Source organism: Apus apus, chromosome 10 (genome assembly GCF_020740795.1).
Source record: "Apus apus isolate bApuApu2 chromosome 10, bApuApu2.pri.cur, whole genome shotgun sequence".
Lineage (NCBI taxonomy): Eukaryota > Metazoa > Chordata > Aves > Apodiformes > Apodidae > Apus > Apus apus.
The window spans coordinates 811,241-829,055 of record NC_067291.1 but is presented as its reverse complement, the minus strand read 5'-3'; the positions used below and the strand labels follow the sequence as shown (position 1 = coordinate 829,055).

General features: G+C 49.4%; 1 protein-coding gene across 5 annotated transcripts in view; it reads right to left on the bottom strand.

Moving 5' to 3' along the window:
• Positions 1-17,815, bottom strand: part of CSNK1G1 (casein kinase 1 gamma 1) — a 107,013-nt gene that overhangs the window by 6,624 nt on the left and 82,574 nt on the right. For all 5 annotated transcript variants that reach the window (XM_051628758.1, XM_051628762.1, XM_051628760.1 and 2 more), the window contains 6 exons: positions 14,266-14,500; positions 12,149-12,234; positions 9,790-9,874; positions 6,941-7,089; positions 5,326-5,430; positions 1,854-1,961 (listed from right to left, as the gene is read on the bottom strand). In XM_051628758.1, coding sequence (XP_051484718.1) covers positions 1,854-1,961; positions 5,326-5,430; positions 6,941-7,089; positions 9,790-9,874; positions 12,149-12,234; positions 14,266-14,500 — 768 coding nt within the window. The remainder of the gene's footprint in view (positions 1-1,853; positions 1,962-5,325; positions 5,431-6,940; positions 7,090-9,789; positions 9,875-12,148; positions 12,235-14,265; positions 14,501-17,815) is intronic.

The following is a 17,815-nucleotide window of genomic DNA, read 5'->3' as shown; positions in this document are numbered from 1 at the left end:
AGAGGTGAAGGGAAGGAGCCACTGAGGCAGATGTCCCCTCACTATTAAGTGCCTCTATCCATGTTCATTTTGAATACTGAAGTAGCAGGAGCAGCTGCTGTTTCTACAGATCAAGTCCTGTGGCCAGAGTCTGCCAAGGCAGATCAGGACTCAGCTCCTGTGGTTTTCAGAGTACTTCTCAAGTGACAACCCCTTGAGTTCTCTTCATGCCCCCTGCCCAGACTCATCATGCTGTAGGCCCACCCAGGTTCTCCACACCCTCACACTTATTCTAGATTCATAGAATAGTTTGGGTTCGAAGGGACCTTTGAAGGTATCTAATCCAACCAACCTGCAATGAGCAGGGACATCCTCAGACCAGGTTGAGCCCTGTATTCCCAGCCATCTTCCCACACTTTCTGCAGCTGCTTCTTAAATTTCATTCTACAAAAGGCTTTGATTCTCCTCCTCTTTTTCACATGTCACCACTTCATTTTGATGTGGCAAATTCAACTGTTTCCTTAAAGGAAATGGCCACTCAGAGCTACTGACCTGCCAGGGTTCAGAATGAACTGGGCCACCTCCTGAGAAACAATTTCAGCATCTGCAGCCCAGCAGCCCATGCACAGCAGAAGATTTCCTGCTCTTGGCTGCAGATAAGCAGAATTTTAATGCTTAGGGAGGCACATGCAGGCTTGGGAAGTTCCCAGGTGGGCAACCCTCCCAGTCATGTTCAGACTAGGACTGCCCAACTGTTATAGCTAATTGGCAGAGCACTGTTCATGAGGAGACACAGCTCCTGCTGGCTTTCTGCAAGGAAACTCTTCCCCTTACATTAAAAAAAAAAGAATAAAACCACCTACTCTGGACTTACTAAGTGCTGAACTCATAGTCACAGATGGTTTGGGTCAGAAAGGACATTAAAGATCATCTAGTTCAACAGCCCTGTCATGGGCAGGGACACTTCCCACTTCATCAGGCTGCACAAAGCCCCATCCAACCTGCCCTTGGACACTTCTCCAGTTCACTGTCCACTCACATCTGAGAGCAGAGCTACACTTCCACTAGTTCCTCCTTATCTTTCAGTTTCTCTACTGCTCAGTAAAATGTCTTCAAATGAAAAGAGGAACGTGGCTGAACAAGCCAAAAAATGATTGAATCCAACCAAGTACCAGGAATAAGTAAACATTTCAATCAAATCTGCACTTCACTTGGGAACAACCTGCACTTCCCATCCCTTCAGCTCTGTCCCACTCCAGGCACTAATCCCTGTTTCACCAGAGCCAATTTTCAAAGTGTGTGTGACACCAGAGCCAGCTCTCTCAGGCATGAGAGAGTTTGCCAAAGAGTTCACCTCATCAGCAATATCAGACAGCTCTTGTTTGCTGGAATGACTCTTGGGTCTTCTCTCTAGCATGTCCAGCCATCTTACTGTGGCAATAGAGCAAGAAGCAGTTGAACAGTTCAACCATTTTCCTAACATTATGGGGTTTCTATGCAACAAACCCCATTCCAGCTGCCTCTTACTAAGAGCATGGCCAAGGTGGGGATGGAGGAGAACTTTACAGACCAGACCTACTGATTTACGCTCCTTTCTGTGTTCAGTTGGACAAATCCAAGTTCAAAATCAAACTGAGAGGAAAACTGTGATTGAATGATGTTGGCCACCACAGCTTGAGTCCTACCAAACCATGGCGTGAGCGTCACAGAACAGGACCAAACCAGCCTGGGAAACTGCTCCCCTGACCACAATGCTCCTGTGATTTGAGGAGAATTTGGGGGATTTAACAGCAAATCTCATCTAGGCTGTACAGGTTGGGAACCTGATGATCACTGAGGTCCCTTCCAGCCTTCACCAGCCTGTGAAGAGGTACCTGCACTGATCCTCCGTGCCGATCTGCAGCCAGATGAGATGTCAGGTAGGAGGTGTTGGTCTGTCGGCTTGGCTGGATCTCCCAGTCCCCGCGGCGATCCGATGACGCCTGCTCCCAGGTTCAGGGGCAGGAGAGAGAGAGAAGAGAGCGCATAAGGTGAGCGAGGGGAAGAAACAAAAGGGTGTTTGTTAGTGAGTTAGTTTATTGGCAAAAAGCAAGGCTTTTAAACTTCTAGCTGGGGTGAAGTTTCTCTTCAAGTGCACTTCATACTTCACTTCAGAGGTGTCTGCAGCACCTCGCTGTAGGCGTGGATGTCTTCTCCTCTAGCTGCTAAGAGGAAGCTCTGATCTATTCAGGAGGATATTTCTTTAGAGGGCTTCATTTCCATGGGTTCCATAATAAACACACTGACAGTGTCATCTACACCTGTCAGGTCACAACCCCCAAAGCATGTGGCACGGCAGCAAGACAGGCACCTGGCAGGAGGGGTGTTGAACAAAGCCACCATGGGCCTGGCCAGGAAACCAGGCTCAAGTGATTAAACACCAGGTTATCAGCAGCAAAGCTGGAGAAGCCAATCAAAGTGTGGTGACCAGGCCCTGCCTTTCCCCAGCACTACTTTGTGTGCCCAAGCCCTGCTCAGAGCAGGAGAGGCCACAGGGCTCAGTGCCACTGTAAAAACAGAAAAAAAACACGACTGCAAGCAGAGGAAGACTCAAGAAACCTTTGAATAATCTTCAACACTAACTAGAAGATTGTCACTCAACTAGAGCAGGAGCATATGTAAATGGAAGCAGAATAAAAAGGCCAAGTCTCCTGGCATTTTAGAACACATTTGCCTTGTTCCTTTTGCATGTGACCCCGACTCCCTCCTGGAGTACCCCATGGTGCTGCTCCTCCTTCCAAGCAGTCACCAATTCCAGTTCATAGATGCTGTTTTCCTAGAGGTGGTCTTGTCCAGGCTGCTAAATCTGATGACATGTTCTTTCTGCCAGCCTGAGACCCTGCTTACACTTTTGTACCTGGTGACATTCAAAGGAGAAGCATGTCCCACAGAATATTTTTTTAACGGCTGCAAATCACAAGATTATGAACAACTGGAGAATGTAAATGCAGGTTTGCAAAGCTAGTAGAAGACAGATCCAAAGTCATCAGGTAGCCTGGCTATCCCAGGTGATGAAGGAGTACCACGCTATGCCAACGTTGGGAGAAGCAGCTTTCTGCCTGGGAGCCTGGAAGCAGTTTCTAGGAAAGGCTTTAAAAGCTGCAAGAGCCAGATTTTTCTCTTTTAGCTCTACAGCCAAGTACATCATAAACTGGTTTTGGTAGTAGGCTTGAGCTGAGCCACCCCAAAGCCACCCAAGCAGTGACCTGAGGAAGTGATGCCTGGGACATCTGAGAGGGAACTTGTCACCTTCCTACCAGGTACCAAATTATGAGACAAGAGACTCAAGACAGAGGTTGCAGGGCTCCCCCCTCTTTGATTGTAACCATCTTCACTTCTAGAGGAAAAGGCTACAAAGAGGAGATCACTCCCTCAGCAATGTCTTTACTGGGAAGCAAATCTTAGAAAAGAGAATCTGCAGTTATCACACCCAGGAACTCTTAAAATTTTGGGACTAGGACAGATTTTTTTGGGCAATGTACTAGTTTGTGAACTAACATCTTTGAAAATTCAGCCAGGTCCCATTGCCCATGAAAGGGACCAAGATGCCTCGGACGTGCAGGGTGTGAATCTCTGCTGTCAAAGTGGATGACTGGAGACTGCCACTCAAAGCAGGGGGTTCAGGCACCAATCAGGCAATGTATTAAAGCAGATTGTTTTACTAGTGCTCACAAGGCAGCCCACACTAAGGAGCCTGCACAAAGGCAGCACTGCACCCCTGCTCCAAACAACCCTGCTTCCAACCAGGAGTGTTCATCCAGATGGTAACTGATGGCTTGAGATATATTCTAGCCTAGGTTAGCTGCTCTGCCTCTGAGAGCCCAGCTGCATGGGCCAAGGGAAGCTGAGCCCAGACAGGTTATTACATCTCACACTTCATTCTGCACCCACCAAGCCCAGCTTGCGTGAGCCAAGTGGGAGCAGAGCTGTCAGACAAGGAGCTGGAACAGCACGGGGGGTTAGAGGAGCAGAGCAAGCCCAGAACGACCCACTTGGCAAGTTATGAGCACCAGCAGCTCTAGCTAGGAGCTGGCAGTTGGAGATCTACTGAACTTCCATCAGTTCTGTTAATCCAGAAAATCCAAACTCTCAACACCAACAAAATATTACAATTAGAAAGGAAAAAAATGGGGAAATTAAAATTAAAAACCTGGCAGTTCATCCAGACCATGATGCCCAACCTCCCCCAGGGACCCTACCCTGGCAGCCCTCTCCACTCTGCATCACCCATGCCATGAACTGGACACCCTGAGGAGGACACACTGTGGGTACAGGGGACATGTATGTCCTCATCACAGCCACACAGTCTATGGGCAGAGGGCAGCTGGGGCAGGCTCCACAGCCCAGGCACGATGAATGAAAGCACCCAAATGAACCTTCTTGGCCAGGTAGGTCAGTCTGACCAGGTTGGAGAGCTGAGTCAAACAGCTCACCCACCAACTATAGAACAATGACCCATTCCACATGGTTACTCCACTGGGTTCAGGATCCTGAGGAACTCCACTGGCCAATGCAGGGCTTCAGCAACCTGTTGCTTTGCCAAAATTCTGCTCAGATCACAATCTCTAAATCAAACAGGAATTGTTCTTGCCATGGCCAAGGCAAGGATCAGTCCCAGCCACCTCCTATGGATTCTCCTGTCCCAGAGGAATTCAGAGAAAATTACAGAATCCTTTTGGTTGGAAAAGACCTTAAAGATCATCAAGTCCAACCATTAACCCAGCCCTGCCAAGGCCACCACTGACCCATGTCCCTCAGCACCACATCTACACGACTTTGAAACACCTCCAGGGTTGGTTATTCAAGCACCCTCCTGGGCAGCCTGTGCCAGGGCCTGACAACCCTTTCAGGGAAGAAATTTTCCCTAATATCCGACCTAAACCTCTCCTGGAACAATTTCAGCCGGTTTCCTCTTGTTCAGTGACTTGTTCCTTGGGAGCAGAGACCAACCCCCCCTGGCTCCAACCTCCTCTCAGGCAGTTGCAGAGCCAGAAGGTCTCCACTCAGCCTCCTTTGCTCCAGGCTGGACACCCCCAGCTCCCTCAGCTGCTCCTCACAAGTTCTCCAGACCCTTCTCCTTCTGCTCCAGCCCCTTCCCCAGCTCCGTGGCCCTTCCCTGGACACGCTCCAGCCCCTCCATGTCCTTCTTGTCATGAAGGGCCCAGAACTGACCCCAAGATTCGAGGTGTAGTCTCACCAGTGTCAGCACTGGGGCGTGATCCCTGCCCTGCTCCTGCTGGCCACACCAGTGCTGACACAAGAGGTGCTGGACAAGGTGGAACTGCCCAAGAGCCCAGAGCAACGCACCTGATTGCGAAGGGCCTGCTGCGACGGTCGGTCCCTATGGATGTGACTGTCTCTTGTTACTGCAGATGTCCCAGAATCCACGTGGACAGATCCCACTGGAGTAGGCTGGAAAACAAGGCACTCATTAGGATGAAGCCAGTGCTGAAGCTGCTGCTCTTTCTCTCAGCACAGGCAGGCACAAGTCTAACTTGTCAGGATGGCTCCCATGGGGTGGAAGCAGGAAAACATCCAAACACTGCCCAAAGGTACTGAGAATAACCAAGGGAAATTACAGCCAGGGCCATGAAATCCCTGAGATTGAACGGACACATGATTGATGATGGACACCAGTACCTTGTATAAAAATTAATTGGAAAAATGAAGTTCAGCATCTGTAGCAGTGTCAGATCCCACCTCATTTATCTCACACAGAACCATTACAACTGAACATACGTGGACTTGTTTTCCTCACATCCTTGTCTTGCCACTTTCAAAGCCCCCACTTGCTTAGAAACAGGACACGTTAAAATTAAAGCTTCATCTGCTGTTCTCACCAAAGTCCTAATCCCTGCTCACAACATCCGCATCTCCATAGCAACCACTGCAGTTGTCAGCAACAGCACACTTGTCTGACAAGGGGCTTTTTATCAATTGCCTTTGTAATTAAACAAAAAATGAGGAGAAAAATCACAATTCACAAAGGGAACGATGTCTTAGGAGCTGTTTTGGGTACAGTAAACACTGGTGATGACCAATATAGGGGGATTGGTCAACCTTCAGCAATGGTACCAAGTCCAGCACTGGAGGCATCTGACCAGGCACCAGGGAGAGGTGCCTTTGGCACTGCTGGTGTGTGATGACTGACCATCAGCAAGCAGCTGAGGGCAGAACAACACAAACCACGTGTGACAGGCAGCCAAAGGAAGAGCTTTAGATTCTTCTGTCACACTTCCCCATGACACATCTTTTGGCCAAGGTCCTCTCAGGTATAAGTGTCTTTTGACAAGAGAAATGACACAACGGGATCAGGGTTATGGTCCATCTGGTGATGTGGAACTGCTAAATGGAGCTTGGTTACTCTCTCATTTCCTCGCCAGGTGCTATAAAGAGCTGGTTCAAACAGTAGGGTAAGCCCCAACACCTTCTGATCTCAGGACTGGTTTGCTGTTCCTGTTCACTAAGCATCCATCACAGCCCTGCCTAGATCTCCCGCCCGTCTCCATGAGAACTTGGCCACTACAGAGTTCTTCCACCACACAGTGCTGAAGCAGCAAGCATGCTCTGCACCTTCAGGATGGTTGTCTTTAGACAGTGGTGTCAAATCCCATGCTAGACTAGAGGAAATTAAGTCTGGTCATGTTCATTGCCACAAGTGGGAAATCAGGTTTGAATGCCCCACCAGGGCAAGCCCAAAGAGGTGGGAAGGGGCCTCTGCCCCATTGGGAGGCTTTAAGGCACTGCAAGAGCCCCATGAACACAACATCAGGACATCTCACCCTGTTGAGCCCGTGTTAGGTAGAGAACAGCAGGGCAAGATTTGATCCTGAGCTCACTGGCATCAACTGGGATTGTCAGGAACAAAGAGGCAGGTAGTGGGGAAGCAGCACCTGGAGGGCAAGGAGCTGGGACAACTTACAATTGGCCTGCCGACCCAGTCATAGGCGTAGTCAAAGGTGTAGCCTTTCTTCTCAAACAGCTCCGTGAAGATGGTTCGTAAATAATCGTAGTCGGGTCTCTCAAAAAAGTCCAATCGCCGAACGTAGCGGAGGTACGTGGCCATCTCCTCTGTGGGAAAGGAGAAGCAGCAGGGTCAGCTCTGCTCACACACCAGCTCCACCACCCAGGAGCCTCTCAGAGCCCACGCACACAGAGCAAACATGCTCTCCCATTAACTCCAACGAGGCTTTCCCATGGCACTGGGCTCAGATCCCCAGGGAGGCGAGTTGTCCAGGCTCTGCCACACTCAGCTGAGTCACACAGACTGACAGAAGCTGAGAACATCCAACAAGTCTTCACTCCCAGTGACCTACCCAGCAGTCTCGTACTGCCAGATGAATCTCACTCAGCTTTCCAGAGCCCTCCTGTCCTTCCTAAAGTCGAATAATAGTCTGCTTTTGTTTTGAAGAGAGAGGGGGGATCTAATGAATGTCTATCAATACATGAGGGCATCAAGAAGGCAGGACAAGCTCTTGTCACTTGTGCCCTGGGACAGGACGAGGGGCAATGGATTCAGACTGGAGCCCAGGAAGTTCCACCTCAACATGAGGAAGAACTTCTTTCCTGTGAGGGTGACAGAGCCCTGGGACAGGCTGCCCAGAGAGGTGGTGGAGTCTCCTTCTCTGGAGACTTTCCAGACCTGTCTGGATGCCTTTCTGAGTGACCTGCCCTAGTTTTGGTCCTGCTCTGGCAGGGGGGTTGGACTGGATGATCTTTGGAGGTCTCTTCCAACCCCCAACATTCTGTGATTCTGTGATCGCACTGGAAGAGAACTCTCTGGGCTGCTGCTGCTACCTCTGGCTTTTCCTATAGAAGGGGTGGGTTTTATTAACAGTCCACAATGCAAAGCAATTCTAACACTTCTCAAGCAAAGGGGCTCCAGGAAAGCTGGGGAGGGGCTTTTTACAAGGGCTTGTAGCAAGAGGACAAGAGGTGATGGATTAAAACTGGAAGAGTGGAGGTTTAGATTTGACATGAGGAGGAAATTCTTGAGTGTGAGGGTGGTGAGACATTGGCCCAGGTTGCCCAGGGAAGCTGTGGCTGCCCCATCCCTGGCAGTGTTGAAGGGCAGGTTGGATGGGGCTTGGAGCAACCTGGGCTGGTGGCAGGTGTCCCTGCCCATGCAGGGGGGCTGGATTTTTAAGGTCCCTTCCACCCCAAACCAGTCTGTGATTCTATGAAAGTTGTAAGTCCCACCTCTGCTCCAGAGAGCTGCTGCTCCACCTCAGATCTGAGCTCCACAGCTACTAAACAAGCACTAAAACCCACTGTACAATAAGTGTCACCTCACTGACACTGCCAACAGGATCCCTGTGGGTACATCTGCTCATATGGACATTGAGAATAGCTACAAAAACTTCATCCGGGGAAAAAAAGCAGGAGATGTTGGTGGGCACCCTGTGGAACCCCAAAGCTCCAGCAACAACTAGGGCCTGGCTGCCCAGAGCACTGTGCTGCCCAGTGTTCTTACATCAATCAGAGCCTCCAATATTCCAAATCCAACTTCCAAGGGGAGGCTTCAATGTTCATTTAGGTGGCACACACAGAACAGGGAGTGGGGTTAGGTTAAGCTCATCAGCTGCTTTCCTGCATCTGGGTCAAACTTTGCATGCATGGAGACCTCAGCCCTGGCAGGTCACATCCTGCCCCTTCCCAGCTCTCCCTTGGCTCATGCCGAAGCCAAGGCAGGACGTTTGAGCAGAGCTAAGGACAAGGTAGGACATCTGGCCCACCAACCTTCAGCTAACAAACATAAGAATAGCATTGCTCATTGACACTCAACTCTGGCTGCCAGCCTGCATGTTCCATGGAGCTAAAAGAGGAAAAAGAGGAGAAATGAATAATCCTGCTACTATCTCCGAGAGGTGGAGGACCAACAGGCTTCAGGTGAGCAAGGAACAGTAAGAAGTTCTCTCATCTCCCTTCAGCCCATACCTGCTGATGTGACTGAGCTCTGAGAATGGAGTACTGGGGCAAAGATGAGAAGAGCCAACCCAAAGCTGTTCTGCTTGGAACTGGGTGGATTTTGGACACAAATATGTCTGGGGAATTAGCATGACTTGAGTACACAATGATCCCCTTCCAGGCTTGCTGCCCCTCATGCTGGGAAAGAGCCAAGTGACACTACAGCTTCTACAGGAATGGGGCTGATGGTGGGGACCTGGGTGCTCTTCCTGGTGTCAGGATTCCCACTTCCTAGACAAAACACCAAAACCACTCTGGGAAGGCTACAGGGTACCTGGGGAGGGCTTTAACTTCATACTCTGCTCTACTAGCTCCAAAGTGGACTTCTGTATTCTGTAGAAAAGGTGTTGGGCTTGGCTAGACTCACATCATTAGTAACACTGCCCTTAAAACTGCTATCAGAAGGTGGACATCATCCCATCTTCTGAGCTGGCCACCTACAATTTCAACAGCTGTAAAACCTTCCAGTTGGAGAAGAATCTACTCAGTAGATCCAACAGGGTCCCTTGAGACAGGGAAAATAACAAGGCCCTCTTCTGGAAGGAAGCTAGGAAGTAAAGCAGGAAGACAAGGTGCTTGAGCATTGAGCAGAGTCCTTGATGAGAAAAGTTATGCTCATTTTAACCCACAGCCACAAGCTCTCAGGCCCCACTCATTCACAGCAGCTGCTCCAGTTATCTGCCAGCTTGAGGAACAACACCATGGACACATATCAGCCAAATATCTTCTGCCAGAGGAGCTCAGGACTATCAAATTTAACAAGGTATATTCAACAGCACTGAAATGGGCCCATCAGGACTTTACCTGGAAAGTTCTCACAGAGAACTTCAACCGGAGTGTTTCTCTTTGTGTCCCCAATCTTCTGATACCTCTCTTTCAAGGTGTCAGCCTGTGGCACACAAAGACAAAACAGTTGTGGAGAAAGTTCAACCATGTGAGAAACGACATGCTGTGTGGGAAGAAGAACAAGGTATTTAAGATCAACTCTGGGTGGTACCAGGAGATGTTCCTTGTGACTGAACTGCATCCTAGACTACACCAGCAGAAGCAATCTGTAATTCTCATGACCCATTTTATGTGCTATTGGCAAAGAATATCCAGGGATACATTCCAAACTTCTTCAGTACTTGAAAGGAAGGACACTTGGTAGTGTCATACAGGGGTAATTTCTTACCAGCCCAGTCCTGAGGGCTGTGTGGAAGAAGCTTGCATGGGACCAAAAAATAAAGCTGAAGATTCTACGACTGCACGTCAGGCCCAGGCAACCTCAACAGCTTCATAAACAACTGTAAAAGTAGACAAATTGGAACTGCAATTTGGGTTTTACTCTGTATGATCGAATGCCACCACACAGCTACAGCAGTCACACTCCTCCCAAACCCCATGCTGCTCCCATGCTGCCCCTCCTTCCCCACCAAACTGTCACTTAGACAGCACTGATGAAACATCTGGTCATCAAGAGAATGAGACAATTTTCAGTTAGATTTCCCAGCTGAACCTCCTCTGAAGCAGAGAACTCTGCTCCAGTTGATGCCCCAAGAACGAGTTTTATTGCCTCCATTTCAAAATATGTCAATTACACCTGCCAGCAGCATAATTATCATCATAAGATGTTCTCTCAAGACAGTTATAGACCAAAAGTGTAAGCTGAGGAAATCCAGAAGAGTGAAGGTGCCATATTCTAGATCAAGCTGAAGAGTCTGTGCTTGTTCTGAAGGAAAAAGAATGCAGGGCTTCAAGAGCAGCCAACAAATTCTTATCAAGCTCAGCACTGAACTGGAGAACTTTTGTACCATGTTGTCTAAACCTGGAGTTACTTCAAAATAATCTTTAGGACTAATTTAGAACAGATGAGTTCAACTAAAAATATGTGAGGTAATAACAGACTTGCAGAGGTGAGAACTTCTAGTTGCAGAGATTCTGATTTCTTTCACCATCCCTTTCATTCTTGAAAAACCCCTTCTTTGCTTTTCTGAGATGTCACCAACACTTCTGGCACACATTTCATTAAATTCGATCTCTTCACTCCACCACAATTCCAAAGTTGAGCACAGTAGCTTAATCACTGGGAAAGTGATGGAGAAGTGGAGATGCAGCTATCAACAGCTTCAGAGCCAACAAATGAGTTCCTCCCAGTTCATTCAGCTGATGGATGTGAGCTGCAGTTGCTGGAACCCAGCTGCTTGCAGCCCTCCCCGTTGCACATGACATTTCATAAACTGCTGAGTACTGAGTGTCCAGTGTCTCTGGAGAGAAGCAAAGCTTGATACTTCTGACAGAAAACCAGTTCTTCAAGCTGAAGCCCATCTGCACGTCCAAAGCCACCAAAACTGCTCCCATCATAAACACCCTTCCCAGATGCACTGGAAGGATTTTGTGTCCTAACTGGGATTCCGTAACAACCACCCTGTTCCAGTCACACAAGCTGCTCAAACTCCTCAAGGACCTTCTCATTGCTGTCCCAGCTGCTCACCTGCCTCTTGCTGAGTCTTCTCTCCAGACATTCCAACTCAGCTAATGGTAACTTGAAGTGACAGGCAACATATTTCTATCTTCTTTTTATACTGGAGTCCGACGGAGGCTATGAGGGTAATTAAGGGACTGCAACATCTGTCTTATGAGGAAAGGCTGGGAGATCTGGGGCTGTTTAGTCTTGAGAAGACTGAGGGTGGATCCTATTAATGTTTACAAATATCTGGAGGGTGCCAAGAAGAAGGGGGCAGGCTCCTTTCAGTGGTGCTCTGTGACAGGACAAGGAGCAATGGACACAAACTGGAACACAGGAAATTCCACCTCAAGGAAAAACTTACTTGCTGTGAGGGTGACAGAGCCCTGGGACAGGCTGCCCAGAGAGGCTGTGGAGTCTCCTTCTCTGGAGACTTTCAAGACCCATCTGGATGTGTTCCTGTGTGACCTGCCCTAGGTGAACTTGCTCTGGCAGAGAGGCTGGACTTGATGACCTCCAGAGGTCCCTTCCAACCTTGACCATTCCATGATTCTATGATCTTAAAATCTCTCCTGTAAGTAAAGCTAATACCTTGTTGTTAGACTTCAAGGACACAAAGGAGAGGATGCAGCATTTCTGGCTGGATTTTGCAAATGTTTCCCTACCAGATTCGACCAGACAAAGTTTTAAAGGGCAGAACCTGAAGCTCAAACCTACCTTCAGTCCTTGCCAGGGCAGACTGCCTCGGAGGAAATACATAAACATATGGCCAAGGGCTTCCAAGTCATCACGACGACTTTGCTCTAGAACAGAAGAGATGACAAATTATTGCTGCAGCTGCAGAAATGGATCTGGTCTCAGCAGCCACACGTCTTTCTGAGATTAAGTTACCACAGGGGAGTTCACTTGCTGTCTCTAGTTCAAACCTTGTGCAAAAATACCTAGAACCTGTTACAAATAAAATAAAATATGCAAAGAAAAGATCAGCTGGAAGGCACGAGATAACACAGGATCTGCCAAGATGTACTGCCCAGCTTTAGGATAAGAGTAAAAATATTAATCACCAAGGAATAAAGTGGTTCCCCAGTTCCTCTCTGCTCTGCAAGCACCAATGGTGCTACTGGGATGTGGTGCTGGATTATCTGACTTCCTCTGAACTACAGGGGATGATGCAACCAGCTGCAGGGAACTACCACGTTGCACAGGGTCAGCCCTGCCCCATCTGATTCTGCAGCTCATCACATCAGAGCAGAGCAAAAGTAGTTCCTAGCACTGCTCCTCCTTGTGAAACACGTGCTGCTGTTGCCATGCAGATGTTAGGGCTGTAACTGAGAGGGGAAAAAAGGAGCCTCAAGTCAAAGGAAAAAGCAGCCTTAAAATAATCCACCAAAATGCATCAAAACACCCAAGGGAGCATCCGGGGCTGCTGTGCGGGGCTGTGTTGGGCAGAGGTGGGTTCACTGAGCTTGCAGAGCAATCTGATGCAACCTGTCCTCCTGCAGATCTCCCCCTGCAAGCTGGTATCATGCTCTGAAGCTGTGTTCCAGACCAGCTCTACTGATGCAACCCCCAGGCCACAATGGTCCCTGCCTGAGCTGATCCCTGGCTCTGCCTCATCCGCAGGAGGAGACAAAGGCAGCACTTCACTCAGCACGGCTCCTTCAACAGCAGCAGCAACTTTAATCCCCAAAAGATGCTGGGGGTGAGGACTCAGCAGAAGCGAATCCAGATGACAGTTCCTGCAGGTTACCCTGATCTGACTGTAAAAAGAGGGGTAAAGAGGATGTCCTGGGTAATTTAGTGCAGATGAAGTTCTAGGGAAGTTGGTTGAGCGTAGCTGTCATCCAGAAAAATTGCAATCAGACTCCTTTGTTTTGCTTGGTCTTGAAACGTCAAGGGACCAACTCCACCTGGGCTGGTCTCACCAGACTCCTCTGGGCAGAGTCAGCCCCCCACAACCAGCAGCCAACCTTCCACTCCTCCAACACACCCACCCAGAACCACCTCTTCACCTATAGGAGCTGCGGTGGGAGCGGCAAAACCTGCAGGTAAAAGGGTTCTCAGGAAGGCATGTGTACTTCAAACACAAGAGGATCTTCTTTCCACATCCACCTGCACCAGCAGTTCCCAAGTGTGCTCCCACTACAGCTCTTCATTCCTCCACCCCTTCTTGACTCTCCCCCAGGTTTTCCAAACTTAGAAGTTGGGCTCATCCCTCCTTAATCCTCAAAGAGAGTGAGCTCTTCAGGAGACACAAAAGTCAGTGACACCTTGATCTCCTACCTGGGAGGCTACTCAAAGAATATTCCACTATTTTCCTGCTCTTACGAGGTTAAGTGGATATCAACATTTACTAAGGCTTTTTTTGCCTTTAAGCTGCAGAAGTGTCATCTTCTGCTATGAAAGAAGGCAGTGAGGAGAGGAGATGAAAGCCAGGTTTAAAATTAGTTACATCATTAATTTTCCCCAAACAATCATATGGTGAGGGAACATTGAACTCTAACCCCTGGAACTGGAAGGTACTGGTGCAGAGCTGTGCTATCAAGATCTAGTTGGTCCCCATTTAGTCTGGCAATTACTACCCACCTACTGGCTTTTTATCAGGGCAGGGCTCCTACCAGTTATTTACCTCCTAATAAAACTGTAATTAAGAGGCTTCCAACACTTCAGCTGCCTCAGTTCCTCAAAAGGTGCCAAAATGTCCCTCACACCTGTAACCAGCGCCACGGCACCGAGCGGCACAAGCAGCTCAAAGGCCCGAGAGAGGTGTTGGCCAGGCTGCAACCTGAGGTCTACAGGACTCAGCACAGCCAGCTCCTGCCAACCACACAGACCTTTGCCAAGATGAGTGTTGATGGACATGTATCTGGCCGTTCCAGTTAAGCTCTTGTGTTCCCTGTAAGGTATGTGTTTTTTGGTTTCCGGGTCAATGTACTCCTTGGCCAATCCAAAGTCTATGATGTGGATGACGTGCTCTTTCTTATTGCCTTGCCGGCCAATGAGGAAGTTTTCTGGCTTCACGTCTCGGTAGATGAGGTTCTTGGAATGCACGTACTCCATTCGAGAGATCTGCAAAAACAGAGGGTGAAAGTTATTCCCCTCAACAGCCTCCCAAGGGTGTCACCCCATCACTGCGCCCAGCCTTGTTGTAGCTCAGAGTTCAGCTGCTCTACCAGAAACACAACAACACATCATGGAATCACAGACTGGTTTGGGTGGGAAGGGAGCTTTAAGATCATCTAGACTAAACCCCCTGCATGGGCAGGGACACCTCCCACCAGCCCAGGCTGCTCCAAGCCCCATCCACCCTTCAACACTGCCAGGGATGGGGCAGCCACAGCTTCCCTGGGCAACCTGGGCCAGGGTCTCACCACCCTCACACTCCAAAATTTCCTGCTCATGTCCAACCTAAATCTCCCCTTCTTCCAGTTCTCCCTTGCCCCACCACACCCCGCCCTTGTCCAAAGTCCCTCCCCAGCTTTCCTGGAGCCCCTTCAGGCCCTGGAAGCTGCTCTAAGGTCTCCCTGGAGCCTTCTCTTCTCCAGGCTGAACACCCCAACTCTGCCAGCCTGTCTCCAGAGCAGAGCTGCTCCAGCCCTTGGATCATCTCTGTGACCTCCTCTGGACCTGCTCCAACAGCTCCATGTCCTTCTTATGTTGGGGGCTCCAGAACTGGACACAGTGCTCCAGGTAGGGTCTCACCAGAGCAGAGTAGGGAGAAGAGCAGAGGGGAGATGGAGCAACCTAAGGAAGGAGTCAGGAGTGGAGCTGGGTCATGTCCTCTGATGCAGCCAGAAGAGGAACTGGTCATCTCCTCCTTTCTCTGGTAACACACTGAGCTCTATGACTTCATCCCAACAGAAAGTGCAAAGGCTGCAACATATGTGCTGGGACACAGCTCTTGGAAAGATGCCAGAGGGAACTGCAGCAGCCTTTTGGTATCGATTTTAAAGATACTAAACTGGTCACCACGAGCTCTTCTCTTGCCCACAGCCTTCCCTTGTTGCTCTGTGTCTCACCACCTTCTTCCCTCGACCCATATGTTGTCTTAGACCTGCCAGATTCTTCATGGAGGGGGATTTTTGGGCAGGAAGAAGCCTTAGGATCCTCAGCACTGACTAAAAGGAATAATTCACCTCAACTAGGAATAACCAGAATGTTTTTCAGCTTTTGACTAACTTTGTTGTGGCAGCATGACTGAGGTGGTAGAGAAAGGAGCAGGAACCCCACGTCCCAGGCCACGGTGGGCTGCTGCCCCCTTGGCAATACCCCTTATTCAGATGCTCATCATTAATAGTGCTTTTAAAACTCAAGGTCTTGCAGGTGAAGTTCAAATAGGTTGCTGAGCAGCTCTCCTGTGGGCTCCTAACTTATTAGATTATTCCAATTGGAAAGAATTCAATTTCCAATTAAAAAAACCCTCAAGGATTTTATTGAATTTATTATCTTTTGAATGGTTTTAATAGGTGAAGAGACTAAAAGGAAAGTCTTGTAGGGATAGGCTGAGGGAGCTGTGGTTGTTCAGCCTGGAGAAGAGGAGACTCAGGGGGGAACCTTCTCACTCTCTTTGACTACCTGAAGGGAGGTTGTGCTCAGGTGGGGTCTGGGCTCTTCTCCCAGGCAACCAGTGACAGGACGAGAGGGCCTGGCCTGAAGCTGCACCAGGGGAGGTTTAGGTTGGATATCAGGAAGCACTTCCTCATGGAGAGGGGGATCAGACATTGGAATGGACTGCCCAGGGAAGTGCTGGAGGCACCGTCCCTGGAGGGGCTCAAGGAAAGGCTGGAGGTGGCACTTAGTGCTGTGGTCTGGCTGATGTGGTGGTGTTGGTCATGGGCTGGACTTGATGATCTTAAAGGTCTTTTCCAGCCTTGGTGATTCTGTGATTCTGTTTTAAATGAAAATATATTAATTCCCACTTCTGGCTTGCTGGCTCCATGGCTGCCCTGCACACATGGTGGCTTTGCTGAGCAAGATGCTTCTTTGGAGAGGCCATCTACCCCTCTGCAGGCAGGCTTGTGACACATGAAACCATGGCACAGTGCTCACCAACTCTACATTCTGCACCACGTGTCAGTCCACAGAGGTCAACAATACACCCTTGTGGTGGACCTCACAGCATGATGCTATCAGATCTGGGAAACAACTAAGGTGAGAGCCACCAGCTGGTCACCCCCCAGATGCTCCCTTCAGGGAGTCACTGGCTCCTAAGTGGTTCTGCACTGGATTGGTACTGGGAGGACAGCTCTGTGCCTCCAGCACAGGGCAGGCTGGAGCTCTGGAACACCCAGCCAGCTTTGCCCAGAATCACAGATTGTTCTTGTTGGAAAAGACCTTTATGATCATTGAGTCCAACCATAACCTAACTCTACCAACCATTAATCCAACTCTACCAAGTCCAGTGCTAACCCATGTCCCTCAGCACCACATCTACATGGCTTTTAAACACCTCCAGGAATGGTGAATCAACCACCTCCCTGGGCAGCCTGGGCCAGTGTTTGATAACCCTTAGAGTGAAGACATTTTTTCTAATATCCAATCTAAACCTCCCCTGGCACAACTTGGAACCTGTTCCTTTTCCTTCCATCACTTGCTACCTGGGAGAACAGACCAACAGCCCTCACTCCAACCTCCTCTCAGGCAGTTGCAGAGCCAGAAGGTCTCCCCTCAGCCTCCTCTCCAGGCTGAACACCCCCAGCTCCCTCAGCTGCTCCTCACAGGGCTTGTGCTCCAGCCCCTTCCCCAGTCTTGTTGCCCTTCTTTGGACTTGCTCCAGCCCCTAAATGTCCTTGTAGTGAGGGGCCCCCAGCCAGGCAGCTGTCCTGGCAGCAGCAATCCCACATTGGTCCTTCCAACCACCCCACTTGGCTCAATCATGACCCCACTGGGCTGACAAGACCTCAACTGCTCTTTGGTTTCTTGCTCAGAATCCAGACACACCTCAGCTGGCAGACTCAGATCTCTCTTTCTCTTCTCAGATCTTAGAACCACACCTGGTTGAAAGCTACACATGTGTGTGATGACTCCATCCTGCTCCCACAAGTTGATCAGACAGGTTACTTGAGGAAAACCTGCTGCATTTCCACCAGGCAGGAAGAAGTAAGAGGCAGGAGGGGGCAGCACTCCTTCTAAAATGAACAATGCTGTCTAGGGAGGCAGGAAAAATGGACTGCAGGGGAAACAGTCTTAAAAAAATAGGCTCTTCAAAGAAGGCACCAGCACATGTTGGTGTTCCCCTCCCCTCTAAGTGGTGATTTATTCCAACGTGCCGAGAAAATGGGTTTCACAGCCAACAGTCATTGTTCCTCATCAAATACAGGAGGATGCAGAACAGAGCAGGTGCTCTGCACCTCACCCATACTTCAGGCTTTGATTCAACTACAG